This window comes from Ochotona curzoniae, unplaced genomic scaffold, assembly GCF_017591425.1.
Source record: "Ochotona curzoniae isolate NIBS_2020 unplaced genomic scaffold, NIBS_Ocur_1.0 contig_1, whole genome shotgun sequence".
Lineage (NCBI taxonomy): Eukaryota > Metazoa > Chordata > Mammalia > Lagomorpha > Ochotonidae > Ochotona > Ochotona curzoniae.
Genome location: NW_024464918.1, coordinates 1,796,489 through 1,815,934, shown reverse-complemented (window position 1 = coordinate 1,815,934; position 19,446 = coordinate 1,796,489). Strand labels below are relative to the sequence as shown.

The 19,446-nt window shown below is 45.0% G+C and overlaps 1 protein-coding gene and 1 long non-coding RNA gene across 12 annotated transcripts in view; one reads left to right on the top strand and one right to left on the bottom strand.

The window, feature by feature from the left end:
* LOC121152689 overlaps positions 1–7,504 on the bottom strand; it is a 35,991-nt gene extending 28,487 nt beyond the window's left edge. The window contains exon 1 of the long non-coding RNA XR_005883300.1: positions 7,159–7,504. This is a non-coding gene — a long non-coding RNA (uncharacterized LOC121152689). The remainder of the gene's footprint in view (positions 1–7,158) is intronic.
* LOC121151269 (ankyrin repeat and KH domain-containing protein 1) overlaps positions 7,395–19,446 on the top strand; it is a 108,066-nt gene continuing 96,014 nt past the window's right edge. For 5 of the 11 annotated variants that reach the window (XM_040973357.1, XM_040972822.1, XM_040972599.1 and 2 more), the window contains exon 1: positions 7,868–8,310. In XM_040973357.1, coding sequence (XP_040829291.1) covers positions 8,008–8,310 — 303 coding nt within the window. In that variant the 5' untranslated portion in view covers positions 7,868–8,007. Of the gene's footprint in view, positions 7,839–7,866; positions 8,311–19,446 lie in introns of those variants that run through there. The other 6 variants (XM_040972682.1, XM_040972741.1, XM_040973184.1 and 3 more) reach the window with 3 other exon arrangements.

Here is a 19,446-nt window from a genome sequence, read left to right as displayed (position 1 = left end):
CATGGGTAACATCCGGTGACAGATGAGGTCACATGGATCACTTTAGAGATTCTCTGGGAAGATCCAGACCTTAATGCCTCATCTTCCAGGTACTTCTCTTTTAGAAAGGAGTATAAAAACTGGAGGCCCCCAGAAGGATCTTTTTTACTCAAACATGCTTATTTTTTCTAGGCAGCATAATTTGTAAAATAATCTAAGTTTTGCTGCTGGGATTGATCTTTGCTTCTCATTAGAAAGAGCTGAGACCATAAGATGCTAAAATTAGGGTTCAGCATGGTGGTTTAACAAGCTAATCCTCCGTCTGCAGTGCTGGTATCCCATATGGGTGCCAGTTCTAGACCCAGCTGTTCTACTTTTGATCCAGTTCCCTGGTAATGGCCTGGGAAAGCAGCAGAAGATGGCCCAAGGCCTTGGGCTCCAGCTATCATATAGGAGACCCAGAAGAATCCTGGCTTCCAGTTTTGTCAGACTCAGCTGTGATCATTGTGCCCATTTAGGTAGTGGACCAGCACATGAAAGATCTTTCTATCTTTCCATCTCTCTCCATAAATCACACTTTCAAGTTAAAAAAAAATTAAAAAAAAAATTCCAAACTCTGACCAGGAATGAAAGTGTCTGAAGTCTGCAGCAGAAGTGCTTGGTGCCAGCTAAGGAGCATTCCAAAGCATGTGGGTATGGCTACCAGGCTGAGGTGCGTAAGTGGACATGTGAAAGGAGATGTCTAGGCCAGGCACGATAGCGTAGCAGTTCAAATCCTCACCTTGAATGCACCAGGATCCCATATGGGCACTGGTTCTAATCCCAGCAGCCCCACTTCCCATCCAGCTCCCTGCTTGTGGCCTGGGAAAGCAATTGAGGATGGCCCAAAGCTTAGGGACCCTGCACCTGCGTGAGAGACCTGGAAGAAGCTCCGGGCTCCTGGCTTTGGATTGGCTCAGCTCCAGCCGTTGTGGCCACTTGGGGAGTAAACCATAGGATGGAAGATCTTCCTCTCTGTCTCTCTTCTTCTTTGTATATCTGCCTTTCCAATAAAAATAATAAATATTTTTTTTTTTAAAAAAAGGAGATATCTGCAGTGGTCAGCATCAGGTTTCCCAAGGGTGGCACAGCAGAAGCAGGATAGGGGTGTGGATTTCTCCAAAGGATCTATTGATTCAATTCCAGGTTCTTAGAACCTGTTCTTACTAAAGGGCTGCACAATTGTGCCCTGGAAGATTCTGGGCTCAACTTTTACAAACTTGCTGGTGCTTATGCCTCAGTGTGATCTTTATCTTTTGCTTTTAATTAGTACCAAAGTTGAGGGAGCTCACAGAATTGCTACAATTAACATTTCCAGTATGCATTTTCTAGTACAATACATGTAATATATCTACCATGGGTTTATCTGGGAGGGAAATGGCTTCATTTCCTGGTTAACCAATATGAGCTTGCTGCAGAGAGATGCCCATCTTCTGTAGAAAAGCAAGGCTACAATTTCACATCTTAAAATTTGTTCCTAGTTACAGAAAAGGGATCTGAGTTTCACTCAATGCAGTTTCTCTTGAGGACTTCTGGCTGACTCAACAAATAATGCTCATGATCTTTTTTACCCAAAAAGAATTAGTCCTTTTTGATTTTCCTAATACTGTCAATATTTCACTTGATCAGCCTTCTGATTTTCTACCCAGTGCTTTTTTCTCGTGCGTTGCTGGAATCTTTCCTGATTGCCACTGTACTAGTTCACAACTTAAGGAAAAACTGAAAACAAATAAACGAAGTTACTCGTCATTACCATCCATAGATAATTAACCTCTGGAGGAATCTGCATGGATGTACATTTTCAAATAGGACTGTAAATAACTACAAATGCACTTGCTAAATTGTACAGTAAGATTATATTTAGATTGTAAGAAATTTCTAAAACTGTCTTCTAAAGTAGCTGTTCCATTTCTCGTCAGCAATGAATCAGAGTTCTTTTTTCTTTTAAGGTTTATTTATTTTTTTTGAAAATCACATCTACAGAGAGGAGGAGAGACAGAGAGGAAGATCTGAAGATCTTCCATCGGATGATTCACTCCCCTGATGATTCACTCCCCTAGTGACCACAATGGCGGTTGCTGCACCAATCTGAAGCCAGGATCCAGGAACTTCTTTCCGGGTCTCCCACATGGGTGCAGGGTCTCAAGGCTTTGGGCCATCCTCAAGTGCCTTCCCAGGCCACAAGCAGGGAGCTGGATGGGAAATGGAGCTGCTGGGATTAGAGCTGGCGCCCATATGGGATCCCGGCATGTTCAAAGCGAGGACTTTAGCTGCTAGGCCACACTGCCGGGCCCAAGATTCATTTAGTTTTACTTGAAAGTCAGAGCTACACAGACATGGAGAGAGTTCTTCCATCCACTGGATTGCTCCCTAAGTGGCTCTAAATGGTCACAAATGGCCAGAGCTGGATCATCTGAAACCAGGAGCCAGGAGCTTCTTCTGGGTCTCCCACATAAGCGCAGGGGCTTAGGGCTTTGGGCCATCCTCAACTCCTTTCCCAGGATGGGAAGTAAAGCAGCCAGGACAGAAACTGGTACTTGTATGGGATGTTGGGGCTGCAGATGGAGGATTAGTTTACTAGGCCACCTAGCTGGTCCCAGCTACTTGATTTTTGTTTTGTTTGCTTTAAGATTTGATTTGTACTGGGAAAATCAGATTTGCAGACAGAAGGAAAGACAGAGAGAAAGATCTTCTGTCCGCTGCTTCACTCTCTAAATGGCAATAACAGCCAGGATTGAGCTAATCTGAAATCAGGAGCCCAGTGTTTCTTTTAGGTATCCCATGTGGGTGAAAGGTCCTAAGGTTTTGGAGCATTCTCTACTATTTCCCAGGCCACAAGCAGGAACTGGATGTGAAGTGGAGCAGCCAGGACACGAACCAGCCCCTATGGGATCCTGGCATGTGCAAGGTGAGGATTTAGCCACTAGGTCATTGTGCTGGGCCTGCTTTTAAATGCCTATTGCTTAGATGTTGCTAAGTATCTTGCAGGTAGAGTCAACTGTAGCCCAAACAATTGTTAGTCTTAAGTCTAATTAAAATTGCACAGTTTCAATTAAACTAGCATGTGCTCCCGTGGCGAGACAGAGTAGTTTAGCAAGTTAAGTATTGTAAGATTGCTTTTAAAATACCAGAAAAGGAAGGGAGGGAGGAAAGGAGAAGAAAGAAGGAGCGAAGGGAAAGGGAATGGGTGCAGTACAATTTAAATGTCCAAAATCATAGAAGTGGATCAGCAGGATCCTATGAAGTAGTAGACAAGAATGACAAAGTACTTTATATATTGACAGGAAAAGTCTCCAGAACAAAGTACCTGAAAAAGTAGGGTGTGGGAATGTATACACAGTTTCAATTTGTATTAGTAACAGAAAAACAGACATGTGTCAAATTGCTCATATATGCATAAACACTCCAGAAGACTGTTTAAAACCTACTATCATGGGTCCAGTGCAGTAGCCTAGTGACTAAAGTTCTTGCCTTGCATGTGCCAGGATCCCATATGGGCACTGGTTCATGTCCTAGCCACTGCACTTCCCTTCCAGCTCCCTGTCTGCCCTGGGAGAGCAGTCAAAGACAGTCCAAAGCCTTTGGACCCTGTGACCACATGGGACATCTAGGAAAAGCTCCTGGCTCCTGGCTTCGGATTGGTTCAGCTCTGGCTGTTGCAACTACCTGGGGAGTGAACCAGCAGATGGAAGATCCGTCTTTTCTTCTCTCTGTAAATCTGACTTTCCAATATAAATAAATAAATCTTTAACCCCCCCCCAAAACCCTAATATTAGTTATGAGAGGGTATCTTGGCATTTTGTAGGCAACTATAAAGAGTGTTTTTCAAAAAAAAATTAATAAAACAAAGAGTGTTTTTCATTGGGTATATTTTTGAAATTTGAACTGAGTGTATTTACTATCAGATTTTTTTGGGGGGGTATGGTCTAAGAAGCTAATGAAATATCTGAATATTAGACCCTCCTCTTCTGCTTTTACAGGCAATGGCTCAGAGCTTGAATGCAAGTGGAGCAGCTGGAACTAGAACCCGCACCCATATGGAATACTGGCGTTGCAGGTGGAGGATTACACCAGCTTGTGAATAGGATTATTATAAAGGTAAACTGATGTAACATCTAAATGGTATAAATTTGTTGATTTTATTTCACTTTCTTTCTTACATAGATAGGATGAACTAAAAACTGGCCTGCAGAAATTGCCCTCAGAAAATATATGTGGGAAAGAAGCCTGCATCTGATTTATTTTATCAATCTCATATTGTGAGAAATGAAGCTTATTAACTCCAAGTTTTAAAATTCTTGGCCTACATGGCTTCCTTTCTCTGCCTGAAACACGATGAAAAGGGGAGAACTTTGATACACACTACAAATACATCCTAATACATATTCTCATTGTTTTCCCTCCTTTGCAATGGCCGCCCAAAGAGGACTTGTTCCGCCTCGCGTACCAGACAGGTTAGGTGCAGTGGGGCCACACGTTCTCATGCCCAAGGATGGTGCGGCGGGACCCAGGGCTGGACAGCACCAACCAACAGTACCAGGAACTGTCCCACCACAGAAGACTGGGGAAACTGCCAGAGGTGCACAGGACTCGCCACAGAGAGGCACCAGCAGTGGCCAGGCCATGCTCTGGGGGGCCATTGTCCAGTTCTGGGGCCACTACTTCATTGCGGGATGCCCTCAGTGCATTTGTCGTTTTCATCTCTGTAGTCTTTTGGTTTGCTCATCTGTGAAATGGGAGTAATACCAGCACCTTCCTCGTTGGGTGGTGGTTCGGAATAAGTCAAATGGTGACATTCAGCGCAAAGCAAAGCGATCAGCTAAGAGGAAATCTACTGCTTCCTCCCGTTTGGGGAATTCTCTGCTTGTCCCTGGGACCCTTTTGCCCACCTGGCCAGATTCCAATCAGAAATCTGCAAAGCAACACAAAGCTAGCAAAAGTGCTCTAACCTCTAAGTCTCATTCCTAACTAATACATTTTTAAGGAGGATTTAGTAGTAGTCAGTGGCTCACCCTTTGGAAAAAAAAATCAGTGTATTACTTTCATTAGTAAATGCCACTGTATGCTCTACCAAGAGCAATCTACCTACTAAATCACATTTATAATTGATATTTTTACATTTAGCACATTGAGTGTGATTCATATAATCATCAAGTGCACTACCCCATATGGCAAGGTTTTCTTAGTCAGTTTTCACATTTGTAAAACCTCAGGGATGTTATATATATGAATATATTAAATCACACTTAATACTGACGATAGAGCTGTCACCAAAATCTAAAAGACCAGAGATTCCTAATTCCCATTCTGACTCAGATTACTGACAGGAGTTTCATTAAAGGTCTAGGGCAAACAAAGATTGTCATTTAATCATCTGACTATATTCACATTGGTTGCTAGGCATTGAGTACAGCGTATGTTTCCCTTTCAAATATCCGGGGGGAAATACATATATCCAGCTGTCCTTTCCTTCGGTCCTTGAGATTCATTACATTTGTTTGAAGAATTTAATGAGTTTGTTCAGGGAGTTGCATCAGCAGTTGTTTCAGTGTTAGTGGTAGGAATGACAAGCAGTTCTTTGTAATGTGGCGCTAGTCAATACCTGTTTTTGCCTAAGGATGTCTCCTCACCGATTCTGGATAATCCTGCTTTGTAGTGGGTTGGGCAGTGCTAGGTTTCTCTGGTTGGGGCTCTAAGTTTGGGATGTGATCTAATCATACATGCCTGGAAAACTAAGGCGCTGAGAATACAGGCTAATTCAGTTCCACAAACACTAACTAAAGCCAGCAGACATGACATTTATATCAAAAACAGTTCTAGAGCATAGCTACCAATGACTTCCCATTTTCTAAAACGTATTTATTATCTTGAAAGAACATTCACCTCACATTCAGTTTATGGCCAACAATCCTTCCTGGGCTCTGGCTGGCCCAATTCTGATCCAACTCCCTGTTAATGTACCTGGGAAAGCTGGCCCAAGTGCCTGTGCCTCCACACCCGGCTGGGGAGAACGGCAAGAAGCGCCAGGCTCCTGGCTTCAGCCCAAGTTTGCAGCCATTTTGGGAGTGAACCAGTGGAAGAAAGAACTCTCCCTCAAATAAAATTTTAGAAATTTAAATTCTTTAGAGAATTTAAAATCCACAATTGAAGGGAGGTAAAATATTAGATACTACACAATCAAGTTATGCAGAATCCTTTGAGAGTTGTAAGAGAAAACAACAAATCTTTGACTTTTAGTGAACTTATGTTACGGGAACATTCTCTGGGTTAAAAGACCATTTGCCCTACAAACTTCATGAAACTTATGATCCTTGATTACAGGATTGGTTGGAATGTGAGCATTTTCTGTGAGTGGATGAGTGAGTGAGAGACAGAGAGTCCTTGCGTCCTGAGTGCCTTAGAGGTTAGAGCCCCTTCGCTAGCTTTGTGTTGCTTTGCAGATTTCTGATTGGAATCTGGCCAGGTGGGCAGAAGGGTCCCAGGGACAAGCAGAGAATTCCCCAAACGGGAGGAAGCAGTAGATTTCCTCTTAGCTGATCACTTTGCTTTGCGCTGAATGTCACCATTTGACTTATTCCGAACCACCACCCAACGAGGAAGGTGCTTGGTATTACTCCCATTTCACAGATGAGCAAACCAAAAGACTACAGAGATGAAAACGACAAATGCACTGAGGGCGTCCCGCAATGAAATAGTGGCCGCAGAACTGGACAACGGCCCCCCAGAGCACGGCCTGGCCACTGCTGGTGCCTCTCTGTGGCGACTCCCGTGCACCTCTGGCAGCTTCCCCAGCCTTCTGTGGTGGGACAGTTCCTGGTACTGTTGGTTGGCGCTGTCCAGCCCTGGGTCCCGCCGCACCATCCTTGGGCGTGAGAACGTGTGACCCCACAGCGCCATTGGGCCCGAAGACTTTGTAGAACCGCCGCGCCCAGCCACGTCCGGCACGCGAGGCGGAACGAGTCCTCTTCGGGCGGCCATCGCGAGGGGGCCCCCGGTTCCTTCAGCTTCGCGCGCAGGGGGCTATTCGGAATGGCGAGAGGCGCGCCAGGTCAGCGGCAGCGCCCGTCAGGCTCTCGGCCGCTCCCGGGTCCTTCCTCCCGCCTAAAGGGCCACAGCTACATAGGTTACGCGCCTCCTCACCTGTTCCAGAGGCGGCTACGGCTGCAATGACTGACGCCACGCTCCTCCAACCAGGCTGTGGCAAGAGGGTGGGCCCTGACGAGAATGATTGTTCCTTCCCTCCAATCGCCATGCAGCTCCCTCGGCCACAGTCTCGGCGCCCGGCGGAGAGCGACAGGTGGGAGCTGTGGGACCTCAGCGCCTCCTGCAGCTTGAGCCTCAGTTAAGCGCAGTGGTAGGTCTACTCTACATTCTACCGGTTCTTGCGGGTCAGCGCTCTAGCCGTCATTTTCATCAAAAGTGGGAAATTTCCCGGCCCTTTCCCGTCACCTCAGATGGGGGCGGGATGACTAGTACTTTCCCCGGCCAATCGTATCACGCGACGTCCTGTGACAAAGTGACTGACACTTCACAGTGCAAATGAAGTTTCCCCTGGTTGCGGTTCCCCGTGACTGAACACGAGGCTAGCTAATCCGCTTTAAGGTTGTGCCGCGATCGTCAGAGAGACTGGCCAATAGACAAAGACAACGACCGGAAGTCGGCTCGTGGGTAGTTAGAAGGCGGGGGTTCGCAACCGCCTAGGCCTGCGCGGGTCAACGCAGCTTGGGGGCCGCGAGCCAGCAAGCGGCGCGTGACGAGGGGCCTGAGCGACGGGTCACCGTGACCAATGATCTGCAGCCGCCGGGGAGCTGCAGCCAGTGGTGAGTCGAGTGGGCGGGAGGCAGCAGGTTAGGCAGTGAGAAGTTAGTGGCGCTGCTGGGACGGGGGAAAGGAGACGCTTCTTCCTCCTGCTGTTCGGTGCGTTCCCGGGATCCGCGGCGGCGTTGGCCGCGAGTGACTGGGCTGCGTCTCCGGTTCCGCGCGCTAACCATGCTGACCGACGGTGGGGGCGGTGGCACCTCCTTTGAGGAGGAGCTGGACTCGGTGGCTCCGCGATCCGCCCCGGCCGGGGCCTCGGAGCCGCCTCCGCCGGGAGGGGTCGGGCTGGGGATCCGCACCGTGAGGCTCTTTGGAGAGGCCGGGCCCGCGCCAGGAGTCGGTGGCGGCGGTGGCGGTGCGGGTGCAGTCGGAGGAGACGCGGCGCTGGATTTCAAGTTGGCGGCTGCTGTGCTGAGGACCGGGGGTGGAGGTGGTGGCGGCGCCTCTGGCAGCGACGAGGACGAGGTGTCCGAGGTACGGCTGCGAGAACCCCCGCCTGCCACCCCGGCGTGAGGCGTGAACTCTTCTGTGGGCTGGCACGGGGCCGGGAGCAGCCTCGCGCTGCCCCGGGCACAGGGGTTCCCTGACAGCAGTCGGCTCCGAGGCGGCGATCGCGGCGATCGGTGGCCGCGACGCGGGCCTTTGGGAGCCCCGTGGCTGGAGGCTGGAGCTGGACGGGTTTCCCGTCCGCGGCCGCAGATCCACAATAGGCAGTCCTTTGGTGTGTGAGCTTCGCGCGGGAACCGGCTACCTCCCGCCCGCCGAGCCGTGGAGTTGGGGGGCGGGGTGGGGTGGGGGAGTAGCGGGGCGGGGTCTTGCTGGAGTCCCTGCCCTTGGTACTGAGACCGAAAGAGCCAGACTGAGTGAGCTGGCTCGCTCTGGGAGCTTTGCTTGTGCGTGCCTCTGCACAGAGTCGAGTCGTACTTGGATTGGCTTTAGGCATTTTATTTATTTATTTATTTTGCGGAGAGTTCTTAATTTTCCCTCTTGGGCTTGAGACAGGTGAGTATTAAGAGAGCGCTCAGCCTGTACTCTGAGAAATCACGTGACTTGCTCCTACGACTTTTTTTTTTTGTGTGAAGTTAGACAGGAAAAGGAAGTTTCCAGTCTAACTTCTGGCCTTCGGAACAGCTGGGTAGCTGAACTAGTAGGGAAGACGGAGCATCCACTGGGTGCCCGCTGCAGTGACCCGTGCTGGTTTTAAGTTCATTTCTTTCCATTTTTAGATCTGAGCAGCCCTAGGTGGTAGGCATTCTCTCTTTTTGGGCTCCAGGGAAAAAGGTGTCTTGTTTTTGTATATATAATTCATTCTCTTGACTCTGGCTTGCATATAGCCTCGTTCTGTGATGACTGTTGTTTTAAGTGCTCAGAATAAACCTGCCTTTGTGGTTCTTAAGGTGCCTGTTTCATCCCCTGTGACCAATTATTGGAGCCTCTGGTCTTGGTGTTAAAGTACTGGAATTTCCCTCTGTGTACTAACGATCCCTGGCTCTTGTATTTGAGAAGAATCAGGAGAAATGTGGCAGGTTGCAGAATGCAGCTAGTGGACCGTCTTCATTTTAGCTCTGTCCAGGAATTTCCATAGATGTAAAATCTTGGCCCCTTGTGACTCCAGTGTTCTTTGGAAAAAGTGCTGTGTGAATATTAGGGGGTTTGGTTTCTTCAGTGTCTTTGAATTTCACCAGAAGGGAAACAATTTGTAAGTCAAGATAGGGCTTGGGTTCTGTGTGAGGTATGGTGGAAGGCTTCCTTTTTGTCCTTTCAGTGAACCCTGTGACAGATGAACTTGGAAGACATGTACTCTTTAGTTAGGATTTCACAGAGAGATCTTTAGAGTCCCAAGATTAGAGTTTTCTTTGAAACTTCTAAGGGATTATCTGAAAAGGGATTCGTCCTCCTAAATGTGATGGAAAGAGGGTGTTCTTATTTCTCTGGGCCATTTTTACATAATTATAATGGGTAAGATGACATCTGCTTTTATATAAGTATATTATTAAATGTCTTCAGAGGCAGAGTGCTTGTGAGCTTCCAAGGTCATAAATCTTTCTCATCCTCTCTTCCCACAAGGGAACTGGAAAATGCTTACAGAACATTGAATTGAAAGATAAGTTTATTTTGGTGCAGGAAAAATTTGAAATCCATACATATGAGGGGACCTCAAAGTTTGTGGATAATTTGAAAAGATCACACATTTACTTATTCACGAATTGATAAAGTTTATTAGAGTCCCCATTTGCTGGTTTACTCTCAGAATGTCCACAACCCCTAACCTGTCTGAAGTTGGGAACTCCATCTGGCTCCAACTCCATCTAGCTTTTTTACATGAGCCAGAGTAACGCAATTCCTGGACCACCTCCACTGCCTCCTAGGGTCTGCATCACAGGAACCTGGATCAGGAGCTGGAATTGGGAACGGAACCAAGGCCCTATGATGTACAGTATCGGCAGCTCAGTCACCTGGCCAGTGCCCACCCCTCTTGAACTTTTTGAAGACTCCTTGTATGCTTCACTTGGAGCTTCTGTATCATGGTTAAAGCCATGGGCACAATCCACACTCTTTGTGTTTCTTTATGATTTAGTGTGGAAATGTATTCATTAGGATTTAGATATTTTAAATACATATTAACCTTGTTTTTAGAATTAAATTTTTTTTTTTTTTTTGCTTTAAAGTGATACTGAGTATATATGTAGATCCTTAATTCTTAACCTATGGAGAAAGAAAATTTTGTTTTTGTGTACTATTTTATCCTGTATTATATCAAGAAGTTCTTTGCTATAAAGCATGTGTAGTAGAGAATAGCCTCTGTATTTGTGAAAGGAATGACCCAACACTTGTCTGACCATTTCTGTTTTCTCTCTGGCAAGATGTGCTGTTTTTTTTTTCTATAGTACTATGTTTAAATGTTTCCTATGTGAAAATATTATAATTAACATTTTTCAAGAAATGCTCCGACTGCCACTGAATGTATAATATAAAGTCCTCATTTTCAACTTCCCTAAGTATTTTAGAAGCAAGTTTCCTACACATTTAGAAAGATGGTGAGTTTGTGTGTAGTTTGGGAATGGAGTTTTTCACCAAATGGAGAAGTGAGTGGGAATTGTGGAGAGCTGGTGTATTTGCTGTGGTTGAAGTCCTCTACATCTTGTGTGCAGAGTAGTAGATACTGTAAGGGTTTCTTTACTCATTAGAACCAAGAGCTCCGGTCTGGCTTGATGGCCCAGTGACTGAATCTTTGCTTTACATGCTCCAGGATCCCAAGTGGGAGCTGGTTTGTGTCCTAGCTGCTCTACTTCACTTCCAGCTCCCTGCTGTGGCCCCGAAATACAGTGGCGGACAACCCAAAGCCTTGGGACCCTGCACCTGTGTGGGAGACCTGAAGGAGGCTCCTGGGTCCTGGCTTTGGATCAACTCAGCTTTGGCCATTGCAACTACTTGGGGAGTATACCATTGGACAGTAGATCTTTCTTTTTGTATCTCCTCCTCTCTGCAAATCTTTCCAAGAAAAATAAGATCTTAAAAAAAAAAAAAAGGAACCAAGAGCTCAAAAACATGAGCAATTTTTCCTTGCTGGCCAAGACAAAAGAACTCCAAGGGATGGAGGTAGGTATTTCAGCCTATTCAGTACTGGAATTCTGCTTTCTTAGGGCATGCCACCATTTGGGGATCTTTCTTTTTTTGTTGTTTTTTACACTGGGGTAAATACTTGGCTTTGTATTTCTTCAGGTATACTGAACATGATCCTTAGCTAAGGTCTTGAAGGCAAGAATCAAAATTTGCACTGGATATTATTGAAGTATACCCATTGTTCACAACAGAGGTCAGGTTAAAAAAAGATTCCTTAGGGTCCGGCGCGATGGCGCAGTGGTTCAGGTCCTCGCCTTGTGCGCCTGGGATCCCATATGGGCGCTGATTCTAATCCTGGCAGCCCCACTTCCCATCCAGCTCCCTGCTTGTGGCCTGGGAAAGCAGTCGAAGATGGCCCAAAGCTTTGGGATCCTGCACCCGGAAGAGGCTCCTGGCTTCGGATTGGCTCAGTTCCAGCCATTGCGGCCGCCTGGGGAGTGAATCATCGGACGAAAGATCTTTCTCTCTGTCTCTCCTCTCTGCGTATCCGCCTTTCCAGTAAAAATAAAATAAATCTTAAAAAAAAGAAAGATTCCTTAAAAATAACTTTTTAAATGTTGAATTTAGAATTGTAATTTAAAAAAAATATTTCTTGGACCTGGTGGGTAGCCCAGTGGCTAAAGTCCTCGCCCTGCATAAACCAAAATCCCATATGGGTGCAGGTTCTAATCCTGGTGGCCCCCGCTTCCCATCCAGCTCCCTGTTTAGGGCTTGGGAAAGCTCCAGGTTCCTGGTTTCAACCTGATCCAGCCCTCGTTGTTGGGGCTGTCACTGTGTTCTTCAAATAAAAATTTTAAAATAAAATTTCAAATAAAAAATAAACTTTTCTTGTTTTAAAGCCCAGGTCATACAGATATCCCGTCCTGATTTTCTACGAAGGAAAGGAGATGAGTTACTGCCTTAGGGTTACATGTGATGTAAAGTATAAGGCAGTGCCTCTCAACAACAACATAGGTACATTTTGGATATTCTTTTTAGTTTCTTGTGAGGATGCCTCCAGGGCGTTAGCACCCCTGATTTTCTACCTCTAGACCCCAGGAGAATCTGTCCAGTTGTAACGCCAAGAAGTCTTCTGACTGCCAAATTTATCCTGGGGGTAAAATCACCCTTAGTTGAGAATCACTGGTCTAGAGGCCACTCTTTGTCATCAGAGATGGCAATTTTGTGAATACTCTGTATTCAAACTTCAGGTAAACAAGGTGAGTCACTGCTTTTAATAGGATCTCAGAACTTAACAAGGAAGGAAACAGAAAGAAGGTACTATAAGGTTTAAAATCAGCATTCATTGCTGTCAGTTTTCAGTGGCATACTTAACATTTTGTGGAACTTTATTCTAAAACATTACACTGTTTATAAAAGGTTGTTACTGTTTATGAAAATGAGCTTTAAAAAAAACCCTCATGAACACTGTCAATTTGTTTAAGGTAAAAGGGTTTTGTTCCATAAATTACCACCAATAGTGAGCAAGTAAGAGACAGAACTTTGTATTTTAGAGGACAAGTTTTGGAGGAATTGTTTGTTGAAGACAAATAACTAGTGATTTGTTGTATTCTGTGTATCAAATTTGCTTAGCCTTCCTTCTGTAAAGCATTGAGACTTTATGTATAAATCTATTAGGGTGAGCAAATATGTGTGAATGGTAAGTCGGTGCATAGTTGATTAATATGGATAAGGAGGAAAACCTTATGAAACTTGAAGTGTGGGGCATTTTTGGGGGCTTGTTTCTCCCTCCTCCTGCCCCAGGGGTTGTTATGTAGAACCTTTTCAGTAGGCAGTTACATTCATTGAGCCCGTAAGTTGAAGTAATCTAAGTAGACAGTGAGGTTTTGATCTTGCTGCCTGCTCTCTGCCTTGTGTACTTCTTATATATTTCATTTTGGAATTTCCTTGTGAAAGTATAAATATATACTTTCTTTTCCTTATTGTTACATAAAAGGCAGCATACTGTTCATGTGAATTTTTTTAATGACTTTCATTATTTTTATTGAGAAGGCAGAATTATAGAGAAAAAGATCTTTGATCTACTGGTTCACTCCCCAACTGGCTGCAATGACCACAGTGGCCAGAACTGAGCTGATCCAAAACCAGAAGCCAGGAGCCAGGAGCGTCTTCCAGAGCTCCTACATGGGTGCAGGATCCCAAGGCCCTGGGCCATCCTCCACTGCTTTTGCAGGCCACAGCAGGGAGCTGGAAGGGAAGTGGAACAGCTGGGACACAAATTGGTGCCAGAATGGGATCCTGGCATTTGCAAGGTGAGGATTTAGCCAATGAGCCGTTGGTTCAGGCCCCATGTGAAATTTTTGAATGGTAAACTTGAGAGGGATTTAGACTTTTAAAAGTTTTAAATTATTATAAATGAAGCATGGAGATAAATTTAAACACTTTCCTTTCTGAACCTGTTGGAGTCATGATGGACTGAATGACCTCTGAAACCAATCCTGGCCTTCTGATCTGATGATCAGTAAGATAAATGGAATATGTGTTTTAAAAAGAGCAAAACAGTTTTCTAGATCATTAGTCTTGAGTTGGCAGTATGGAACCTAAGTTGTAGGAAATAAAATCAGTGTTTTTGTTTTTTTTTTTTAATCTTTATGAATGAACTGTTTTACAGTAGCAACCTTCTCTCACCTTATTGTTCACATTTCCCTTGTCTGTTGCTAGTCCGCATAGTCATAGAATCCTGGTGGTAATACTGCTTCATCTCCTTTGGTAACTGCTACTAATTATTGAATACTTACTATGTGCCAGTACCATACTAGATACTTTTATTATTCATTTATTTTTACTTTCATTATTTTATTTAATGGTTTCAACACTCCTTTGAGATAGGTACATCTACATTTTTATAGGCGAGTAAAGTATGCCCAGGGAAATGATGAATTTAAAAACCAAAAAGATGGTTAAAATGTTACAAAGCTAGTGAGTGGCATAGCTAGGATTTGAATCTTATTGAATTAAAAGCCTATGCTATTTTCTTTCTTGGCAACATTTTTGTTTACATTAAATGCTGTTTTTACAATAATTCATTTAGTCTGTGTTGAGTTTTTTTATAGTTTTAAAGTGAAATGAGGCAAATAAAGACAGTATTAAATTTATCAACTTTTTAAAATTTCTATTTTGAGATTATGCTGTTCCATTTTTACAAAATGTTAAAAATGTCTATACTTGACAGAGTATCAAATTGGAAATTTTATGTCAGGACCCTGAAAAGTATGAGAACCATTGAACCAAGAGACTTGCCCAAGATCACCGAGCTAATACGTAGCTCTCAGCAGTAGAAAATAGATTGTGGGACTTCCACTCTCGTTGTGTTTCACTGTATTGTCCTGGTGACTCTCCTCTGAGGGAATGTACCTAAGAATGTAATTAGTTGCTGGGGAGTGCTTACTCAAGCTGGTGTGTAACCAATCTATAGTTGTCCTTGTTGGAAAAGTTTTGTATTTTTTAATGAAATTGCTAAAAGCAAGGCAGATTAGGACTTTTAGAAGGGATATCATTAAGTACAAGTATGTATAGAGGAACATGATTTTAAGGTAATTATGTTAAAAAGTTGCTTGAAAGGTTCAGACAATTCATTATTTTTTAATGGGTTAAGAGGTAAGTGAAACCATAGGTATAGGAAGGCATATCCCTGTGTGTACCTTTGCCAGTAAGGGAAACAGTGACACTGAAATACTGTATATTCCAATAATTTTGTAAAAATTCATCCAGTTATAGCATATGTTAGAAATTCATTCCTTTTCAAGCTAAATAGTACTCTGTTGTATGTGTTTAATACTCTGTTTTGTCGTCTGTGCATCTGTTGATGGATACTTGAATTGCTCTCACCTTTTATCTATTGTGAATAATGCCACAATAAACATAGGTGTGTAAATATCTCTTCTAGAACCTGCAAATATTTGCTTCCATTGTATAGCTTACCAAGTTATTTTTTAAAATTGTCTGTGCTCTTGTGAAGTTGTTGTCAAATACAATTTCATGAAGATTTTCTCTAGAATTTTCTAGGAGTTTTACAGTTTTTAGCTCTTAAGTTTGTATCTTTGCTCTATTTTGAGTTATCTTTTATGTATGGAATAAAGGTAGGGACCAGAATTTCATGCTTTTGCATATGGAAATCCAGTTTTCCTCTGCACCATTTGTTGAACACTGTTATTCCTTGTTGAAGGACTTTGGCACCCTTTTGGAAGATTAACGGACTACATATGAAGCTTTTGTTAAAAGCATACTTTTAAAAATTATTGATTTGAAAGGCAGGATTACAGAGAATACAGTCATTTTCCAGAGAGAGAAGAACAAGAGATCCTCTGTCTAGTGGTTCACTTTCCCAATGCCTGTAACTGCTGAGTCTGAATTTTAGGATAAATGTTTGTATTTCTTAAAAAGAGAGAGAGAGAGATTGGGATTTGATAATGATTACATTCAATCTATGGTTCCCTTTGGGTGAGAACAAATTTTGATACAAATCAGATGTAATTCCGTCAGAATAGATACTAGAAATCAAAGTGAACTTGACAGGATGCTAAACATCATCTGTAACAGGGAAAGACTGCCTTACTTAAGATTACTGATGCTCTTCCTGAAGCCCTTAAGCCAATAGCAGATTTTTTTTTTTTGGATATTATTTTGTCCTGAATTCCTGATTTGTCTTCCTTATTAGTCCATGATTAAATTGTGATTGATCAAAATGCTTCATATACTACTTAAATGCTAGCAAGAGATGAGTTCAGTTTTGGAAAAACTTTCAATGTGATATTAAATATACATAAATTCACTTGTATATTCTTTAATGGTGTAGAATTGAGAAAGTTTTGATAGGCATTTTATAAAATCCCATTTGTTACAAAATACCTTGAATGTTGCAGTTTGAAAGATGTTCAACTCTTATCAGCCTCTCTAAGTGTGCTTATTCTTCTGTTACATTTCTAACACATAATACTATGTGAAACAAACTATCATTATCAAAGACAAAATTTCAAAGGAAAAGTAGTACAGATTATGTTGGGTCTTTTCTTTTGTTACTTTTTATTTTGATAGAATTTCAAACTTCAAAGTTGCGAGACTGATGCAAGCAGCTTTTCCAGAATGTCTTTTGCCCAAGAGAGTAGCATTATTTTGTGGCTCCTGGCTTATGCCTGGCCCAGCCTTGAATATTGTGGGAATTTAGGGAATGAAACAGCTGGTGTGAGGTTGATCCTTTGCTTCCTCTGCCTTTCCAGTAAGTATAAATAAATAAATTTAGAAAAACATTTTCTGAAAGACAGGAAACTGTCACCCACTGTTTCGTTTCCCACGGGCCTGTAATGGTGTGGTCTGGGCTAAGGAACTCAGTCCAAGTTTCCCATGCAGGTGGGAGACCCTGGAAGCTGCAGTTCTCTCCATGGCTGGTGTTCTGAGTTTAGTAGTTCAGTTGGTAGGGAATCACCAAAGAAACCTCATCTGAGGCCATCCCAGACCTGATTTTTTTGTGTGTTTGCTAATGCAGGATCCCATGCAGTCTGTCACCCAAATCAGTATACACACACACAGGTAGTTGCAATTGCTGGGACAGTTCTGTCTCCAGCCCCGTGTTTTAAGAAAACCAATGGGTGTTGGAGCCCAGCCTGATTCTGCCCACCACTTACTCGACCTTCACGCAAACCAGTGGGAGCCACAGCCTAGTTAGAGTGACCTGCAATGACCCTCACCAAGCCTGCCCCCCTGTCCTGGTTCTGGTGCTTGCCAGTATATACAGCAGACTGGTCTCGTCTGTCCCACATCCCATTCAGCTCTCGTACATGTCGATGGGCATTGAAACTGAATTCATCCCAACCAGCTCTACTATCCAGTCCACACTAGTGTCAGCGGTGTCACCATCTGTCTAAGCCAGGCCTGCACCTGACAGAATTTGGCCCCTGTGCCAGCATCTGGCAGCTGATTCTGGCAAAGCCCAACCAACCCATACTCAAACTGGCTTATGCTTGTACCAGAAGGTACAGTCAGCCCAGCTTGGCTTTTCCCTGGGATCCAGCTCACATGTAGGTCATCAGATGTTGTGGCCCTGCCCGGCTTGGCCTGCCCCCATTCAACTCTCATGCTCACTAGTGAAGGTAGTGGCCCAGTGGTGGGGTCCCCATAGCCCCCCTACTGGGTCCGTCCCACCTCCCTCATGTTTCATATGTGCTGGTTGGGTGCTGCGGTCCAGTCTGGCACAGCCTGCCTCACCTCAGCATTTGGCAGTGGGTGCTGTAGCCTGGCCAGGCCAGGCTTCCCCCCACTAGTTCCAACTCACACTAGTGGGGACTACAACCTACCTTAACCCTGTCAGCCCCCATTCCCAGCCTTCATGTGGACTGGCTGGTATTGCATCCTGACCTAGCCCAATCCACACTCCATTCTGGCACTCAGATTCACCAGGGGGTGATATGGACTGAATTAGCCTGGCCTGCCCCCGACGTGCCAAATGTATGCCAGTGGGAACTGTAGTTATGCCAGATCTCGCACACACCAGTGAGTCCTTGGGCCAACCCTACTTAGTCCACCTCCTGTCCCACAGGAACAGTGACCTTTCCTGACGAGCCCTTACCCATTCTGGTTCTTGTTATTGGGTGCTATAGCCTAGCCATGCCTGGTCCACACCCAGACACAGCTCACACATGGCTCAGCAGAGGCAGAGACCTAGCCTAGCTTGTCCTACACCTACCCTGATTCTCATGAGCATCAGTGGGTGCTGGAGTCTAACCCAGTCCAGCACATCCCAGACCAGCCCACACACATGCCAAGGGATCCTGCAGCCATATCCAAACCAGACTGCAGCCTCCACTTGGCCCTTGCGCTCACCAATGGGGATCACAACCTGGCCAGGGTGTCCCTATTGCTCCCCAACCAGGCACCACAGTTCTTACACGTGCCAGTGATTGCTCTGAACTGGTCTGGCATAGCCCTTCATCTCTTAGCCTTTGCTTTGGATGTTGCAAGCTGGCCTGACCTAGCCAGCCTCCTCCAGTCCCAACCTTCACTGGCGGGTGCTGCAACCTGGTCCTGCTCAGTGTGATACCCTAGCCCCACATGACCTGCACTCCAGCCTGGTTTCTGCACTTGCCAGTGGGCTAAAGTCTACTCAGCCCTGCCCGGTCTGCCCCCTTCCAAAACCAACCCACATACTTGCCAACAGATGAGGCTACCTTGACCAGCTTGCCCAACTCTCAGGTCTGGAACATGTGCTTACCAGTGGGAGCTATGGCCCCGTAGGGGAGTTTTCCAGGTTCCCCCGCTCAGCCCACTCCCAGACCCAAATCTCACATGCTCCCGCAGGTGCTAGGTCCTTACCTGGAATAGCCTGCTGCTCCATCTTGGCTTTTGAATGAGCTGGGTGGATGTTGTGGGCTGGACCTCTCCACACCCTATTTTAGGATGCACATGCAGGTGCTGCAGCTTGGACCTGCCCAGTCTATTCTCAGCCCCAGTACCCTTGAGTGCTGGTGGGTTCTATGTTCACACATAGTTCAGCCCATCACCATCCCTACTCTTGAGCTAACCAGTAGATCTTGAATTTTCATAAGGTTGGGCCCACTTATCCCCCACAGAATCTAACCCCCCGGACCAGACCTGGTTCTCTTGTCTGTTGGTTAGTGTTGTTGCTCTGCCTAATGTGACCTGTCCCCTATTCCAGTACTCAATCAGGTACCGATATCTAGCTCAGCTAGACAGGCCCTCAGCTTTCATGTGGTCTGGCGTGTGGCAGTCAGTGATGCTCTGCACTAACAAGTCCATCTCGGGATTCCCATGTGGGCTGGTGAATCAGTCTGACCCATATAGATCTTCCATACTCTTCCCTCTGTACCACAGGTCTCAGTCCCCTCACTTATCAGCAAGTACAGTGGCCCTGTTAGGTGTCCCTCAGGATTCATTCCTCACTTACACGTAAGATGTCCTTATCTGTGGATTTCCCTAGGCAATAATTCAGCACCCCCAAGTCTCCAGAGCTTGAAAGCAGGCGGCCAGCAGGTA